The following is an 18,748-nucleotide window of genomic DNA, read 5'->3' as shown; positions in this document are numbered from 1 at the left end:
CAACCAACACATGAGTGATGATAGCTGCAGCGGCGAGTCAAGTCATCCTCATCTCACAGATGATACTCTTCATCCAAGCTCTCAGACATGCCATTCTAATGACTGCGAACAATATTGCGATTGAAATTGATCACGCAGTACAGTTTTTTCTCAATCTTGCCCAATTCACGACTCGTCAATTTATGCCCATTAGAATATCGTTTTTCAAATCTGAATGTTTTCCTCATATTGCTTGAGAGCTTTAGAGATTTAATGATAAGCTTGTCCACATTTTCGCGAAACAGGTATATTTGAATCGCTAATAATACCAGAATTTTCGGAGAAATTCATAGCTGGGAGTTAATCCTTTCCTCTCAGATGAGGTGGTACAATTTCCTCAACACAGTGACCAAATTTTCTACATAACTTCACTGATTGTGTTGAAATCACTAGGAGACAGCTTCAATTCACATTCAGGTCGATTCTCTCAATTCAGGTCAATTAATGTTTATTTCTCCCAGTTTTCATTAAAAATTTCATTCATGATCCATCAGAGGCAGATATCATGAAAATAACTATAATTTATTCATTAATCAATGACTTATAAATTCTCAATAGAAGTTGGATACTTATATCCCACAGCAGTCAAATTAATTATAAAAAAAACTACGTATCCTTAAAATATTATTTCATTATTTACAAAAAACGGTTCTTTAATTCTATTTTATAAATAAAAATAAGTAGCCCTGGTTTCATACATTTTAAGAATATAATTTCCGACAAATTATCGTACACTTCTGTTAACATTCCATGAGAAGTTGAAAATACTTTATCTGAAACATTCTACATTCTGGAATTCGATTGATTCCGCATGAAATGTTTCACAGGAACAAATTTAAAGCTTCAATTTTAAAAATTATTATAATTTATGTGATTGTCATTTCAAATCATTGTACCTCTGTGCCTAATCCAGTCCAAATAAATGAAACTTTAGATAGAGATGACAAGAAAAGGAAAATGTACAAGGAAAGGAATGAGGATAAGAAGCATGAAAGACATTCAACCGTATTAGAAGTGAGATTTGAAAAAATTAAGATGGAAAATGAAAGTCGTATATGGGTGAAATATTATCACTCTCTCAATCTGAAAAATCGGATACAGAAGCGAATTAAGAACAAACACCAGGGTCTAAATTTGCACTGAATCGTCGCATCATACTTACTGGATGAAAAAAGCTGTCATCAGGTTGTCAGTGAGTGTAGCAGTAGTCAACCTGTGCCACCTGTCTCCATGATTAACGCTGCTCTGCCGCCATCCACTTTCTACCGAATAATATGGATCTTCCGTGACTCTTCTCAGCCATCAAATACAAATATATCACGCTGATGATAATTACCACGAGACAGAATCATTTGAGAAGTCATCTTTTAATTGGAGGATTGAAAATATAGTTGTGCTGTGTGTGCTACTTGAACTTGACCGGTTTCCCTTTTTTGTCACATTCATCAACAGGACGAAAGATCAAGAAGGCTGTGATCTAGTCCTAGATCCATCACTCTCTGCATCATAAAAAATAATCACTTTAGATTCATTGCTGTTGCGAGTGACACTTTTACTGTGTCTACATCCATTCATTATTATCACTGCCACTAGTAAAAGTTGTTCTATTCTTCTCACTATGTCTGTACGTGAATGATGTTGCCTGCGATTTACTTATTGTGATATTGAGGAATGAAAGAGAAAGCAATATTATTTTCACTACTATATTGGAAAGGTCCAAGGTCACCCTCAATAAATTCGTCCAGCTCTCGGACACCACGTGTTTTGGTACTTTCACATTGGTTCAATCTTCCAGTATACAGAAAATTTGAATTTGTTATCAACTTTTTTCTCAGCTTCGATAGGCTCACCTTCATATTTTCCAATCCTGTTATTTACATGATGATCTGTCACTCTAAACTAACGAGCTTTTTTTCAATCCTTCATGATAATATTGTATGATTGTATCAATGTATAAATAATTCATGGGAGAAATTAATTAGAGGATTATTTCAATTATATGTTAGTGTCTTCTTCAAGTGTCTGCCCGCTTCCAGACGTTGGCTACCATGGTGGTAAGCTTCACTTTTATCCACAGCTGCAAGGAACAATTCTTCAGTATTCATGGAGAAGCAGGCTCTCAAATATTTCAGCAATGGGATTCTCCTCCTGAAGACCTCTCTCCTTCCCTTGCCGTATGCACTGTAGGAGATCATAACGGTGTGGGTTTATCATATTTTTCCAAGTAGGCTACTGCAACTTTCTCGCTTCTATGATATTCAGCAACATCCTTTTTCACACATTCTTCTAGGAATTTCAGTATCAGTCACAGGATCCATCCATGAAACTTTGAAAATGAAAAACTTCTTTACAGTCACTTTTCATACGTCTTTAATATTTTAAAATTTGTATCTGTTCAATTTGAAATATCAAATTAGACCTAACTTTGATAAATGGAGTTTATCATAACTTAAGAACAATTTTATAAACAAACAGACAACACAATTATTGTGTATACTAGTAAGTAAAAAATAAAAATAAATATCCAGAGAGCAAAAAGCATTCCCAGGATCACTTACATTTCTTTAAAAATGTTATTCCATGAATTTTTTCTCATACCTTTGTATCACACTTACCAATCGTCTATATACAAACATGAAGAACCTTTATGAATTGGAAATCAATCAGAGACAAACCATCGTTACATAAGATATCTAGGCTAGCATTTTGAGTACACTATTAATATATTAATATCGGGGCACCGAGCTTCGCTCGTTATTTATTTATTGATAAACAAAACACAATTCTTCAAAATGATTGGGGAAGGACTAACAGGCACAGCCCAAAACTGTTTCTTCCCCGAATTTTGATTTATACACTATAAATAGACCAAAAGTAGGTTATGTTCCATACACTTGATTCCAGGTCCAATTTTCAGTCCAAACATTTGAAAACAGAAAAATTTTAATTTAGATTGTCTACAAACCAAATTGAATAACAAAATAACATTCACTAATCACTTATGTAAAGCTGTAAAATAATGATTAACTTTGGAAATTCTGATATACTTTAATTTTAATTATATACCATGTCATGTCAACAAATAAGATATTTTGATCAAGTTGATTAAAATTTCTAGATAATATTTCCCATGAATTATTTCCCATGAACATCTTATTGATTAAGAGCCACTCAGCTTGATGAATTTGGAAACATCGCGAAAATATGTTTTTCTTCTAAATATGATTATTATTTTTGATCAATTATGAATAATTTCACCTTTCAAACCCTTAAGGTTTCTGTATCTTTTAGGTCCTGTTTTATTTTACAGCTGGCTATACACCAGCTTATGAATTTCGGGGATGAGATATTTTGATTTCCATAGACGCACTCGTTCACTCACTTTTTCACTATCCACAGACGACGAAAGTCTCAGCTGTTTTTCCAAGGATGGATTATCCTTTTAATGTCGTTCAGCGAGTTTTCCCAGGGATGAGACCTAGTGCAATCGAATTTTTATATCATAAATCTACTATGTTCCAAATTTTGTGAAAATCGTTAGAGCCGTTTTCGAGATCCGTTGGACATAAGTAACCATATAGACAACCAGACAAATAACCATATAAGAAAAATATAAATAACCGAATATATACAGAAATTGCTCGCTTAATATAATAGGATTACTCCCGGTCATGATTAGTAAATTATCACTCTCCATTCAACTCCTCTGGATGATGAGTTCAGTTGTATGATTGATGATTGCCTCTATGAGAAAGATTAATGATCATTTCGCATCGCTTCTTAGAGGGAGTGAGCAGAAATTCACATCTGATTCACTATAGGGCGTCAAAGAAGAAAAATTGACACCTTTTTAAAAGCACAGTAAACCATTTTTATACAATTTTTACAGTGCAAAAAATTTGTTTCTATAATGTTTATGCCTGTTTGTTACAAGCTTGTTACAGGTTTGTTACAGGTTTATTGACATTCAATAAGGAGGAAGTATTGAGTTCCGATACAGCTATTACTTTAAAGCAAAAAGGAAGACGAAATTTACAGAGAATCATTTGATACCTACGATGATTGAACTTATTTGGAACGATTCACAGATAATTGGAAGGGAGGAAAACGAAAAAGATTTATGAATTCAAACTATTGTGCTAATTGGAAGTTTTGTCTCTCACATCTCACAACAATATCATGTAAGTGTAAACGATCACCTGGATAAGCTTTCCTGTTGGGTTTTGGAAAGGTAAGAAATGTATAATCTTGAAAAATAACTACTGTAATGAATTTAGTAAATGAGTAACGATCACTAAAAAACCACTCAAATCTCATGTTTTGAAAATAATTACTTGATGAGGTTTGGGTGTGGTTCCATTAATAGTAATAAGACTTTTCACAATTTTCTAAATACGGAGAACCAGCAAACATGTTAGAAGTCAGGGAGAGGAGTGCTTAACCCAAGTTAGTACATAGAAAGTACTCACCTGTTTGTGGTTCTTGCTAATACAGGAATAGCTTGGTCTAGATTTCATTCAGCCTTGATCTAGAGCTTCCTTATAAGACACTGGTCAGCTGATGCAATTCATGTAATTATGCAGTTAACGCCAAATACAGATGCACCTCATCACCATTTATCGAATAAAAGAATACAGACGAATAAAATCTACAGACAAACAAAATGCAGAGAATAAACAATTCTCCACTACTGCAACCGATTTACCACAATCACTCTGCTGAAGTCAGATGAATTTCCATTCATTATAATATCCAAATTTAACATTTGAATGAAGTATTATGCAGGTCATGAAACTAAAAATGATAGAAGAGAAAATACAAGCAGAGGATCATATCATTTGCTTGCTGTGGAAACGACGGGTTCATAACGACGCTGTTTGATGAATATAGTTACATTCTTTGTTGACTAAGGAGATACTTTCAAGTAAGTTAATACTCTCGGAAGGAGATAATATTTATACGTTTACAATACCGAAGACCCAGAAGAAAAAAAGGGAATGAGAGAAGTAGAATTTGTTGAATATACAGCAATTTGAAATAAGAAGAATAGTTGAAAAATCAACTATCAATGTAATAGAAGGAGTATGAAGAACAGTGTAGTGACAATCTGTTTTAATAAATATCTTTGTGAACCAGCCATAGATATTTTGTTTCCAATATTTTTTCTAATTCCATCATAGAATAGGAAAACAAATTATATAGAAAATTTTAAGTTGCCTGAGGAAACGAATGATAACAGAGCAAATGCAAAATACAGAGTGATGCATAGATTGTTAGGCTATTTGTAGTGATGATAAAACTTTTCTGATGAAGATAATTTCGTGTGAGCAGCCCTTTAAAATACCAATACCATGGAATATCATGGAAACTTCGATATGATATTGTTGTGCGTTATAAAAACATTTTTTTAAATTCTCATAGAAACCGACTACTTGGTCATTTCGAAATATGTTCACCTTCCCAAAAATTGAAAATCATACATTGATTTGAGAGTGGATTCGACTGCTGCAACAGTTAACTCTAAAAGGTTTGATTTAGAACGAAGTTGAGCTTTACTGTGAATCGGTAAGTTCAGTATTTGGAACGTTTTTCTAAGGAGAGTATCGTTAGTTCATCGAGGAATGATTCGGCTGTCATTGATTATCATGTTGAATATGAGAATTAGTTGTGCGATGGGCCGGTGATGACGATCAGGTGGGTCCGGCATGGAAGTAGAGGTGGCGGTGTTCATTCATGAGTTTCGAAGGATGGGAGGGGTGTGGTGGAGGACAGGGATGTGGATGTGACCCTGTTAGGACAGGAGTGGCAAACGGGGTTAGCTGTGCTGTGCGCTGAGGGAATGGCTGGCAAACCAGATCTTGGCGCGCGCCGGCCAGAGAGAGGGATCTCTTGTGAGAGAGGGGAAGGGGGGCTTATAAAGGACGACGCGCTCAAGTTCAAGGACTATTTTGACTAGGACCGTCACACGAGGATTATGGCAGTAGTATTGTGGTCTTTGATTTTCGCAGCGGCCACGCGGCATGCTCTGGCGGTGCCAGCCGCGTCGCTGGAGTCACACGCCTCTCGGCTGCAGGCCGACCCCATATCGAGGAACTCCATCCAGACCGGCTCCGACCTTATGGACAGCATCTACAGCGACTGTCTCAACAAGGGCTCGGTGTCATGTGTCAAGTACAAGCTTTTCACGTTCGTTGACAAAATGCTCAACAAGGACAGTTTCAGCCTGACCGAGGGCGTGACAGTGGTGAGGAACCCGGGTGCGGCCACACCGGTCGGTGACGGAGCCCCCAGGGCGCTGAGCGGCGAGGAGCAACCCGCCTCCGCCGACAGCCAGGACGTCGAGTCGATGGTCGTCGACCGCGTCGAGAGGTTCCTGCAGACTCACTCGGTCAAGATCGACCTGAAGGGCAGTGATGTGGTCAAGGCCGTCTCCAACGCCGGCAGGGCGTTCACTTACCAGTTCATGGGTGGCTTGGACGAGGAGGACGAAGGCGAGGAAGCCGGAAGAAAGAAAGGTTAGTGTTTAATCCAGAACCATCACTTTCGAACAACAGCAATAATCAACAATATCATAATCCAACAATACCAATTGAGTTCATATAATTGTAAACATTTATATAATTTATTCATCTACAAAGCGAATACGAACACATAATAAAATTAATGGGAGAGAATGAACAGGAGAACCGTAAAACTGTTCCTCTCCCAAATTTTGATACTTGATTGTGATCCAAATAGAATTCTGTTTCCAGTTCTTATAATCATCACGACATTTCACAGTCCAAACGTAACAAAAGAATGTATCAACTGTATCATTAAGAATTGTAACATTAAGAATGTATAACAACACTAGACCCTTAAATAGGGTTAGATTCTAGATCCATCACTCATCAGTATCACTAGATCCATCCTCAAACTTTTAATTATTATTGGTTCATTGCATGCTATTAATTATCCTGAATAGAAGGACTAAAAAAATAATAGTTAAAATAACTAGATGTGTTTTTTTTATATAGTTTGGCAAGCGTTCAAAAATAACAATGATTGGTGGGAATCGTAACCTGACTAAATCTCTGTTAAGTGGTTTTCTGATATAGGAAAATAACAATCCATAAATTCATTGACTTATCATTATATTTTCGCATCCCGATGTTAAATAAGTTCCCGATCCATAAATTTGACTTATCATTATATTTTCGCATCCCGATGTTAAATTCATGCATGTTCTGTTTCGGAGATTATATTCCTTGGTTATCAAATTTATCATCAAATTTGTATGTCGATATAAATATTTCTTGGTTTAGAGTGATTGATTACATGATTATTACAGCTTTATACGACCAGCACTTCTCTAATATTCTGCACTTCTTTTAGCACTATTCAATTCCATTTTTTCTACTTGTAACCAAAACAACATACAACTCTCTCTATATTCACTCAATATTTTCCTTCAATTACTAGATTTTGAAATCCTGGTTTCGAGTGGTATAATCGTTTTTTCAACCTAATAATGTATCGCTTTATCAAGTTTATACACTTGGTCTATCATGACCGCTTACTCCCAGTTCAGGTTCTAGTTTCATGATAGAATAACATTCTCTGAATCTACCTTTATATCCTGATCTATTGAGAGAGTAGGAATTCTGTAACAATATTACTGAATTTCAAAAGAAATTCTATCTAAATAATCGGCAAATCTAGTATCTCACATGCAAGCATGCATGCACTCACCTTCTTCATAAATGTAACACATTACGCTACTTGCATGGATGTCATTAGCATTTAAAGCTTCTTATCATTCATTCCCTAGCTTCTCTCCTTCCGTCATCATACTCAGAAGAATCAATAAAGAATCAATCAATCAATAAAGAAGGTCCTCACAGCTGCGCTTGACCACTCATGCATGTAATAAGCTCTAAACAAGATATCAACCAACCGGTCATTTCGAATAAAGTAAATACTAAATTAATACTCTCTATTTTTTAGCACCTCACTGTCAAATTTGAACTCTTTAGTTGAAAAACATTATATCTGTCATATATCTTCATTTCCACAGTTTTCTCTAACATTAGTTCTCTCAACAGTTCATTATACTATTGTATGCGTTATCAAACTCTGACATCGTCTTTCATAGATTTCTCTGAAATCCGATTACTCTAAATATTATACTTTTATTTTATCCTATTCCTACCAATATTTTCCCTTCTGACACGTTTTATTCTTGACTGCTCCAGGAATTCTCATAACATCTGCTCTCTTACAAAATTATTGAATATATATTATTTTGATCTCTTACAAATGTATACAGTTTGTCTTCCATTGTGCGATCAACTGATCTTGAAATAACATTTCAGTAGCTTGAATCTTGCTACACACTTTTTCATTTTAGGACTCCAAATTAGAGTGCAAAGTGCAAGGATTACCTTGACTTGATAAAACTACAATTACTCTTTATATTAATCATGAATCTAGTAATAATCATAAATCTAGTCCTGATTCTGAACGCTTGATCAATATCAATATTGATTGAAATGGAATCTTGAAAAGGAGAAAAATGTGTCTTATTGTGAAAATAGTGCATAATACGTGAGGTAAATCTGGCCCAATTTTGGTATGAACTTCCGTATGTTATTTATTTAACGAATTATTACGCTCCAATCACCTACTGGGGATTTAAGTCACATCTTATCATCATTCGGAATCTAATTAAATCAAATTAAATATTTAAATATTACAACTAAGACTAAGATTCCATAATTTGAGATTCAACACTAACACTCCCCCTAGTCGAATTCTTAATGTGGATATACATTAAATTTCCATACAATTTCCATAATACTCGTACCTATTTACGAAAATTATTCTGTCATCCTGAAAGACTGGATCTTGTAGGTTGCACTCTAATTGGAATGATTTAATTTGTGGATCACAATTCTTTAATTCACGCTACTCAACCTTCATTTCTCACTCATTCTCAATGCAGAAGGAGCCGTGATTTCAATTACGTATGCAGTAATACTTCCGATTATTATTCATAATTATTTCCAGTTATATCTGCAAATATTTCATAATGCTTAATGTAATTTATTGTGGGCACAACGAATTAATTGTAAACTCGTAGCTTCTCTTCAATTGAATGAAAAGAGTTGAGAAAATTAGGTTTCTTCAATAGTTTGCATCGACATACTTATAAACTATTCCATAAACTATTCTCCTATCAAAATATGGAGCATATTAGGAACCAGGCTCTCAACATCCATACATTAAAATCCAATTCTTCCTTGTTATACTGTCAATGATATTATTCACCATAATTATGATATAGAAAGTGGGAGAACTGCAAATAAAATGGATCAATTGTATTGAAAATTTCCAATAATAGTGACTATTTCATATCAGAGAAAGCCCATGTAAATTAAGGGAATCATCTCTTCTAACAAGTTCACGTAGAACTTATTCTTCAATATAATAATGCCAAAATAATGTAAAATTCCGATGAATAACTTTCTTTCTAAGTAGGATTCAACACATATTTTCCTTTCATTCTTCAATTTATTGTTTTTGTCTTCCTGAATAAAACTCAGATTCTAGTCCTACTTTGATGAGCTTTGAATGGGAACAAGCAGTTTGTGTCCTAAGCAGGGGAGGTCAGATCTCTAACCCAGATTCACTTTCACCAGCCGAAAGGCAGGTTGGCGTTGTTTACATTACTAGCGAGAGGATATCCATGTAATTCGATTTTATTTATTGCCATCTCCTGACAATGGTGGAGTCGAGAAAGTGTTTCGAGCGAAAGGAGAAGAATATTATTCATTTGAAGAGCACGCGCAGAGCACGAAGCTGATACATATATATCATGTATCTGGACTCTTCTCAAATGACCTTCCACTTCTTCACCCTTCGACATCATGCTATTCCACATTGAGTGGTGGTCGGGCGACTTCGCCTTTCTAAACCAGCTCGTGATGCAGAGAAACGCCTTTTCATATCATCTGACTTGACTGATCCTTGCTACTGTCACATTCTATTTTGATTCAGTGAAAGGATTCCTATAATGATATCCGATCTGTCAACAATGGTATCATATCAATTTTTCGGTGTAATATATTATCCAGTCTCATCGGTTGTAGAGCTCTTCTCAACTTCTATTCTAGTCTCCTCTTTTTCATTCTCATGAATTTTGACCTACATTTCATAAAGAAAATTTAATAATATTATTTCTCTTCTTCTGAAAGGTCATGTTCATAGTTTCTTCCAATAATGATAGTTGAACCATATCAAATATATAAATAAATTATAATTATCATAATATTTTCCCCTGGAATGATCGAGATATAGTGCTGACTCAACATAGATTTAGAAAATGATAAAAAAGATAAAATCTGAACTTATGCTCTGTGTACTTATATAGCCTAGGTACTGATGGTGTATTTCTGTCTAATCAATAATACCCAACTTTAATTGTTTTTGTAGTTCCCATTTATGAAATCGAGAAAGAACAACAATTTCCTGCTCTCATTAATCATTGTGTTTCTCCAGAATAAGACATTCAGTTAAGTTGAGTAATGTGCGTAGGCCTCTACAGATTTTACTTATGCGACAGTTTTATCCTGATTTAATGTAATTTATTAATAAAATTTTCATCACATTTCTCTCAAATCTTTAGAAGTCAAATACAGTTATAATTAACTGTCGTTTCATGAAAAGTGGGAAACTTGACCCCTCTAATCCATCTTATACATTGTAAAGTGTTCTCTGTCAATCGGATTAAAAAGTAGGATACTCCAAACAAGTTCCTAGCCGGAAACCTTATCCTCTCAAACGAATACGACATTTCAAATAGAAATCTGTTGGCATTAAGTGTAATCTTTCTGGCGAGAGATAAAGAAAGCCGCGACTTTCGCTGTTTGTGAATTCGATGAGATGATGTTGCGGTCACTAAAGTACACACACCGCCACATGTGGTCAAAGAGCGGCGGCGCTTACGTGTTTTAGCCGTCCTAGGCGCTGCGGTGCGGTGAGGGGCGCTACGCACGCCCTGGGCTGAGCGTCCGTCCGGTTGACAGGACGCCGCCAAGGAAGATTATCACGACCACTCCTAACCCACTGGCCCGATAAAAAAGACCGTGGCCTGTAGCCATTAACAGCTGGACATTCGTCTTCCGCTCATAATAATCTTCCAATTGCCGTTACACGACTTTTCATTTTCTAAACAGCGCCATTAACTCATTTTCTCCTCATTCGTGATACGTTCTCAACATATCCTCTCCAATGATTACGAACGCTAAGTGAAGATGCTTCATTATCACCGGAAGATGAAAGGAATGTGGCCCATTTGTTTACTGGAGTAGAACAAGCTTCAAGAACAAATACCGAAGTACTTTCAACCTTGATATATCAAAATAACTATTGATTATTTGTGATAAATAATATTAAAATTAAAAAAATTCAATGCTTCTACTTTAGAGTTTCAAATTTATAAATAGTTAGTTAAATGTGAATTGTTTGAAATATTAATTTTCAAATCTTGCCACGACACTACGATATTTTATTCCTGTTCCACATTTATCATCTAAACTCGAATAAGAACAATATAAAGCCCACAAATAGCAAATTCATACATACCATACAGTTCAGTAAATGAATTACCATCTCAACTTTTTTTGAAATATGCTACAAATTGCCAAGACAACAATGATTCAAGAGGCCTAGAATTTCTCAAGAATTTCTCATAGCAAAACGATTCTTAAAATCCTTTAATGATCACTGGGACTTAATGGATAATGTTATTGAGGTGCTTGGAATAGAATTGTATTATTCTCTTTGAATGGATAAATTGGTAGTGGTTAAAAGTCTTCAAAATAAAATTTGAAAATTCTAATTTGCATCATTGAAAAATTATTGGATTTAAGCCATATTTTTGAAAAAGCAAAGTGAAGTTCTGTTTCACAAGTTGAGTTTGCAGCAGAACATCATAAAAAAGTGCATATGAAGAATCAAATTTGTCGAGTACATTATTTCAACCACAGATTATAAAGCTAATGTTTATCGATTGATCGTAGCAGACAATTCAATTTTGTCATTTATGCGGAAATTATGGCATTCGATTTGTGAAGTTCCATTTGGCTCTACTGTGATATAACTCAGTCAACGTGAACAATGAAAGTAAACAGAACAATGATGGACTGTCGTTACAAGAATGACGTGATGATTACTAGTTAGCTAATAAGCTAGTGAAATTTATTATCCTTTTGTCTGTCTAGACCTCTTCTGAAACGCTTCACTGCCATGAAAAGCACTTCTTCTTAAAAGAAGCAGATAATCTGACTGAGTTGGAACGACTAATCTGATTGTTCAGCTTGCAACTGATGCTCAATAGCTCAATCAGGATTCGAATTGAACTAGAGTTTTTCTTATTCTCAATCTTGCTTCTGTTCAAAGTTGTATATTTGTTTTTTTTTTTGTTTTTTCCCCACATCCAAATAACACTCAAAATATCAATAAATTGACCAAAGTTTCTTTGCAGGATTAAAGTTATACATTTTCACTAACTATTTTTTCTGATTCATGATTATTCATATAGACCACTGTACTTGAGATAACAGCCATGATTAATTTTTCCAGACACGTACACAACTAACTAACGAGGTCATACACATGTACTATTTTGCATTACGGTAATAAATATATTACAATAATTTTTTAAAACATTGAGATAACGCATTCATAACACCAAACTTTTCACGCACAATTTCCTGCTTTTGAAAAGTAAAAAAAATTTGTTAGATCCTACTTGCTTGTTAGGCAACATAGTTGTCCTCAGCTAGTATTGTTCTAAAATGATACGGTCAATTTTGCTGCATAATAGAGACGCGCATTAGTACTAAAAAAAATCGTACAATTGATAGAATAAAGGAATGAGCTGTTAGTGTCCAGGAGGAGGAAGTAGTTCATTGCTCAATAAATAAGGAAACTAAACAGTATAATATTTACAATTGGCGGTATGTTGGAGCAAGGTGGAGTTGATTATTCATGATCCAGCTGAATCAAGAAAGTCAATTTGTTACGAAGAGAGACCGCATTCTCTCACGCGAGTAATGCATGGCTTGAGAGGTAATCATGGTCAGAGTCAAGTAGTGGAACAGGGTAGTCATATGCTGGCCGTGGTTTTTGGGTCAGTCGGCTTGGAAAGCTGAAGTTGCCCAGGGGCGGGTCCGCGCGGTTGGGTGTGATAGTGGAGATGGCTACTCGGCTACACCTCCGATGGACTGTGACCCGGCATACTCCGACCCACTTGCCTACAGGTTCAAGTTCCCGTCTCACGGGATTCAAGATCACGAGGTCATACCAGCAAACATGAATCCGGTTTTCGAAAATTTTAATTCGCGCATAATCACCCAAGTCCCTGTTACTCGGGTGCCGCCTAGCCCAAACGGATCTTGCTTACATAAGACAAATTGTTTTTGAAATATTGTGACGACTTGGGCTAGAAAGCCGTCGTCGGAGAAGCGGAATCATTAACGGGCAAACCGGTCATGCGGCTCTACTGTTTTGATCTCTAATCACCGTAGAGGCGTGCACTGTGCACCGGGTCTAATTAGGTCTCTCCCACCCCCTTCCCAAGCATTTGCAAGTGGGCGAGGCACTGTTTGCTCCTATTCTAATTTAATTTTTGAAAAATATGTTAGGGAAGGTTAAGATACTTCCTATTCATTAGATGAATTGTTGAAAAAACACTGGAAGAAAGTGCCATCACTTAGACTACTTAGTTCAATAAGGTTGACATTGACATTTGAGGGATTCTCACAGTGTGTTGACAGTCACACACTCATGAAAGGAATGTAAGTTCAAAATGAGTGTAACCATATTTCAAATTAGGAGAGGAATAGCACAAGGTTACTTTATTTTTCGTCTCCCTATCATTTCGATGATGTACTTATTGTATAAATGAATAAAGAATAAATAAAAAATCAATAAATATAAATAAATAGATGAAAGTGTCAATTGATCAATTACAATATTATTTAATGAGGAGTAGGTATTTACAGAACCTTTATAACTCATCACTAGCCCGTAGAACAAGTTATCCTACTTTTGAGATTTGGAACTGTATATGGTTTCTAAAAGAGAGAGTATTATTTGGGATGGATCAAGCCACAAAAAATGACGATAGACAAACTGTAGTTTCAATAAAAACTTCAAACTTCAACAGAAATTAATATTATTTCGCTAGTGCTAGCATTGATTGAAGTGAGCTAACTGGTCCGTGGATCAGTGAAGTACTTGTCATATTCTTTCACAGAACTGAAGCGTTTTCTATAGTTTAATCTGTCCTTAAAACTAGGACAATCTCGATGATCTCCTAATTCACTGTTAATGAGAATGAGAATAAAAATGAAGCTGAAATGGTTTATTTTAAAGAGAGTTAAACGTTCCTTTTTCTCTTACATTAATCCAAATGATATAAAATGCACCAATGATATGGAGTTTTTCAATAGAGTTAGTTGATGAATATCAATTCCAAGTACCCAAGTACAGCAAACTACATATTTATTGGATTCTCGTACGTTTATCGATTCTGTAAACTTTGATTCTGTTCAATTTCTATTAGAAAACTAGTCACATAGCGGAAATACGCGATCCACTTCTCAAAAGTGAGTTCCCAAAGCAATTTACCAAATTAGCCTTGAACTATTTAGTTTCATTCTGTCCTGTGTTGTTTCATTGTTTCACATAAGAGCTTCTGTAACAACACAAATACTATCTAACTATTATCGTATAAAAGGCGCAGCATTGCTCGACGTTTGATAAGAATCTGCTTTCAAAAAGACAATTCCCACAAACAATTTATGAAGTGTTTAATTTCCTTAATAGTTGAACACATTGTTGAGTGTTGGAAAATAAATTTCACACAATTAAGAATGCTTCCTGTGAGGAACGGCTTGTTTACTATCTGATTAATAGCGAAATCACGAATAATAGCGAAGTTAGTGCAGAACTTACTGAAGTGCTCTGAATCTTCGAACATATCAAATGACAGTGTATTTGATTTAATAAAAATGAATGACTTGGAAGAATGTGAAACTGTCAACATCGATCCTACAGAATTACCGGTGATTTTTCAAAAAAAGGACGATATACTTATTCCTTACCAACCATTCAGTTTTTACCAACCGTTCAGATATTTATTTTTTCATCACTCATTACACCACAATTATTATTATAACTCAAATATTAATCGAAGTTCTTTTGATTAAACTTCTCAATAAATCGAATCTAATAATACCATCTCATCGACATTCTTCCTATTAAATGACAATGAATAATTAAATTCAATTTAATAAATTCCACTGCCTCCTAATTTTACAAGTATAATTTTTTTAAGCTCTACTATAGCTTTCACTCAGTAACTATTGAACTGTACAGTAACAGAGTAATACCATTATAATAATATTATTCATTCAAATAATTAACTAAACGAGGTATCCAAACAGATGATTACCACTGATTGAACAAGAATATGCCATTTTTGAGTATTATTGTAGAATTTATCAGTTTATTAGTATTAGTATAAATAGCATGACGAACGTGATACCACATAGCATTACTTATCAACCGATCATATCAATACAACAGACCCTTCTCTAGTCTTTGGTGAATTTTTGAGTATTATTGTAGAATTTATCAGTTTATTAGTATTAGTATAAATAGCATGACGAACGTGATACCACATAGCATTACTTATCAACCGATCATATCAATACAACAGACCCTTCTCTAGTCTTTGGTGAATTTTTGAGTATTATTGTAGAATTTATCAGTTTATTAGTATTAGTATAAATAGCATGACGAACGTGATACCACATAGCATTACTTATCAACCGATCATATCAATACAACAGACCCTTTCTCTAGTATTTGGTGAATACTATCTAGCTATTAAAACTGCAACATTTTTACTACACTAGCTTTATATTTCTTGTACATTATCATAGTATCAATCTTTTTCTAGTTTACTCCATACTTGAGTTTGATTTATCTCACTGTAAAGAAACAGCTATATGTAGAATAGATTCCATATCATTCTAATCGATTCGATTAATTTTCATTTTAATGACACCACCTATAAAATTATCCAATTATACACTCTAACCAACGTTTTCTTCAATTCTGATTGCAGTGAAGAAAGGCGGCAAAGTCCTCCTGCCCCTGCTGTTGATGTTGAAGATGAAGGCTGCTGCCCTTCTGCCATTGGCCCTTGGAGCCATCGCCCTGATCGCCGGAAAGGCCCTGCTCATCGGTAAGATCGCTCTGCTCCTGGCATCCATCATCGGCCTCAAGAAACTGCTGAGCCAGCAGAAGACAGTGACCTACGAGATTGTCAGCCATCCGCACCACACTAGCAGTCACGAGCACCACGGACATGACTCGTTCAGCTCGGGAGGCAGCGACCTTGGAGGTGGCTACGGAGGCGGCGGTGGACACGGAGGCTGGGGACGCAGTGCTGACCCCAACGCCGCTCACGACCTCGCCTACAACGCATACGCTCCCGCCACCGACAACAAACAATAAATTATTACAAGTAAGTTCCATAATAACCTCACCCACTAATAATAGTCGAATCTGAAACAAATGTTATTCATACAGTCTTACAAATCAAGAACTCTCGCTATACACAACCCTACTTTGAACAATTTTTATTGAACTGAATACAGGAACATTTTGTTTTAGCATAGAAAAATAGAAACAACTCAAACTATTTATATAACAGACTATTATGTCCTCTATGGTTTTAGTTTCAAAAAAACACAAAATAATTAAAAAATGATTGGTAGTATGTCACATGTCAGGGATTTAAATATATACATATGAATAATACTAATAATAATTATGATCTACTAATAATCTATGTTTAGAGCGGCTGTGAACAAGGTAAAAATTGCCATGATGATTGCCAACCTCCGAAATTGAGACGGTACTTAGAGAAGAAGAATAGTCTATGAATCAGTGTATAATACTCATAGGTAAACAAATGAGAACGGAAGGAATTTTCTAGCCAGGACTGATCACACACTTGAATGGATAGAACGTGACTCCCAACAGCCAAAACCTTCATATCTATAAGTTTGTACTAGCACCTGTATTTTCATATAAAGAATCATATAAAGGAAATGATGAATGGAGTTTTCATTTCATGAAAGTCTGAGAGGCTCTTGTTTCTATGAGTAGATGATTAGATAAGAAAACAAAAATTGAGACAATGAAAGTTCACAATAAAATATCCACGCAAAGTACATAAGTTAGTCATTCTAATATTTTTATACACAAATAACAATAGTTATTTGTGCAACTAGTGCGCAAAGTGACAGTTTGCTGCACCGAAAGGAATGGTTTCTTGAGTGCAGCAGAGGAACTTTGCGCACGTATTTCACATTAAGTTTTTCCTACAGTTACCATTGAATATGAAAAGTGGGTAATTATGGGTAAAATTGCCTGAAATCCATCAAATGTTTTTCTGTGTAATTTTATTATTGATAAAAACCTTAATTTATTGTCAAATTGAATAAAAATGTTGTCCTTGGTTATAATATCTACTTAATAATTTGCTCGTTGTGCTTCGTTGCACCTCTGCTCACTATAGCAGCCCAGTCACTCTTACCAACTTCATTTTGATTTTGCTGCACTGTTGCTCCATATAACCTACTAAGTATTTTGTGTTGCCATGTTGCAAATCTGGATTACAGAAAAATTTTTCCCGCACTAGAGCGGAAAAGTGATTCTTTGCGTTCTGTAATCAGTGCAGCAATGGCCACTTTTCAACGTAACTGTAGGAAAAATATATTTTAGTTTGTGATAATCCAGCTATGCTAATGCATTAATATTGGTTCAAGAATACTCAATTGGTTAACGCATTATCTCAACGTTACAATCATTGAAAATGTATTCAGATCACAATAACGACCTCACTTGCAACTGTGATATGTAGAAACTGTTATAACTGAAGAGATGCAACTGTTACTACCTGAAGAGGTGAAGAAATTCTATATGATTGGGGTTTTTTCAAGAAACACAGAGTGTGCAGAGCGCAGAAGTCTACCAGTCCCTGGCTTCACTGATTACTTCCAACTATGTTGAGCTTTACCACACCGCAAGGTTAAAAAAAGACTCTGTTAACTTTAGAGTGAGCTGCGGCTTTCTAGCAATATAACACTTATCATAACAGAACGAGGTTTCAAAGAAATATCGAATTCCATGTTATACAGCCATTATTCTAAAGCTATGAAGCTCACGAATTTCTACTCTCATAAGGATGATTTTATACCTGAGAGTTGAGATAAACGGAGAACTACCAATTCATCAATTTCATTCACAATTTGATCAGCCTACAAATTCATACTCTACTCAATCATTTTATTCAGTAAAATGCATTACAAAATTGCAATAGAACTTCATCAATCATTCATTACAATAGAGTTTATGAAGAGAGTGAATGTTTCATGATTGGGCAAACCTGTCTCAATTCGAATTTGAGACAAGTGAATACTTCCAATTTATGAGAGTGCTAAGTTCATCATCATCCATCATAGACTAGGCTTGTAAAGCCTGTTCCGGTGTCCACCGCTTCCTCGGTCTTCCGTCATCTCTTTTTTCATCCAACTGCAACTTGCAAGCTTGTAGTGGAAGACGATTTGGTGGAATACGACGCAGG

The 18,748-nt window shown here is 35.3% G+C and overlaps 1 protein-coding gene across 1 annotated transcript; it reads left to right on the top strand.

The window, feature by feature from the left end:
• Positions 1–5,874: 5,874 nt before the first annotated feature.
• On the top strand, positions 5,875–17,369 carry LOC111049496. Its single transcript, XM_039421962.1, has 2 exons — positions 5,875–6,554; positions 16,220–17,369. The coding sequence occupies exons 1-2, from the start codon at positions 6,014–6,016 to the stop codon at positions 16,609–16,611; spliced, it is 933 nt and encodes a 310-aa protein (XP_039277896.1). The 5' UTR covers positions 5,875–6,013; the 3' UTR covers positions 16,612–17,369.
• The last annotated feature ends 1,379 nt before the right edge of the window (positions 17,370–18,748 follow it).

Source organism: Nilaparvata lugens, chromosome 1 (genome assembly GCF_014356525.2).
Source record: "Nilaparvata lugens isolate BPH chromosome 1, ASM1435652v1, whole genome shotgun sequence".
In the NCBI taxonomy this organism is placed as follows: domain Eukaryota; kingdom Metazoa; phylum Arthropoda; class Insecta; order Hemiptera; family Delphacidae; genus Nilaparvata; species Nilaparvata lugens.
The sequence above is the reverse complement of the archived record's forward strand: the minus strand, read 5'-3'. Positions and strand labels throughout refer to the sequence as shown.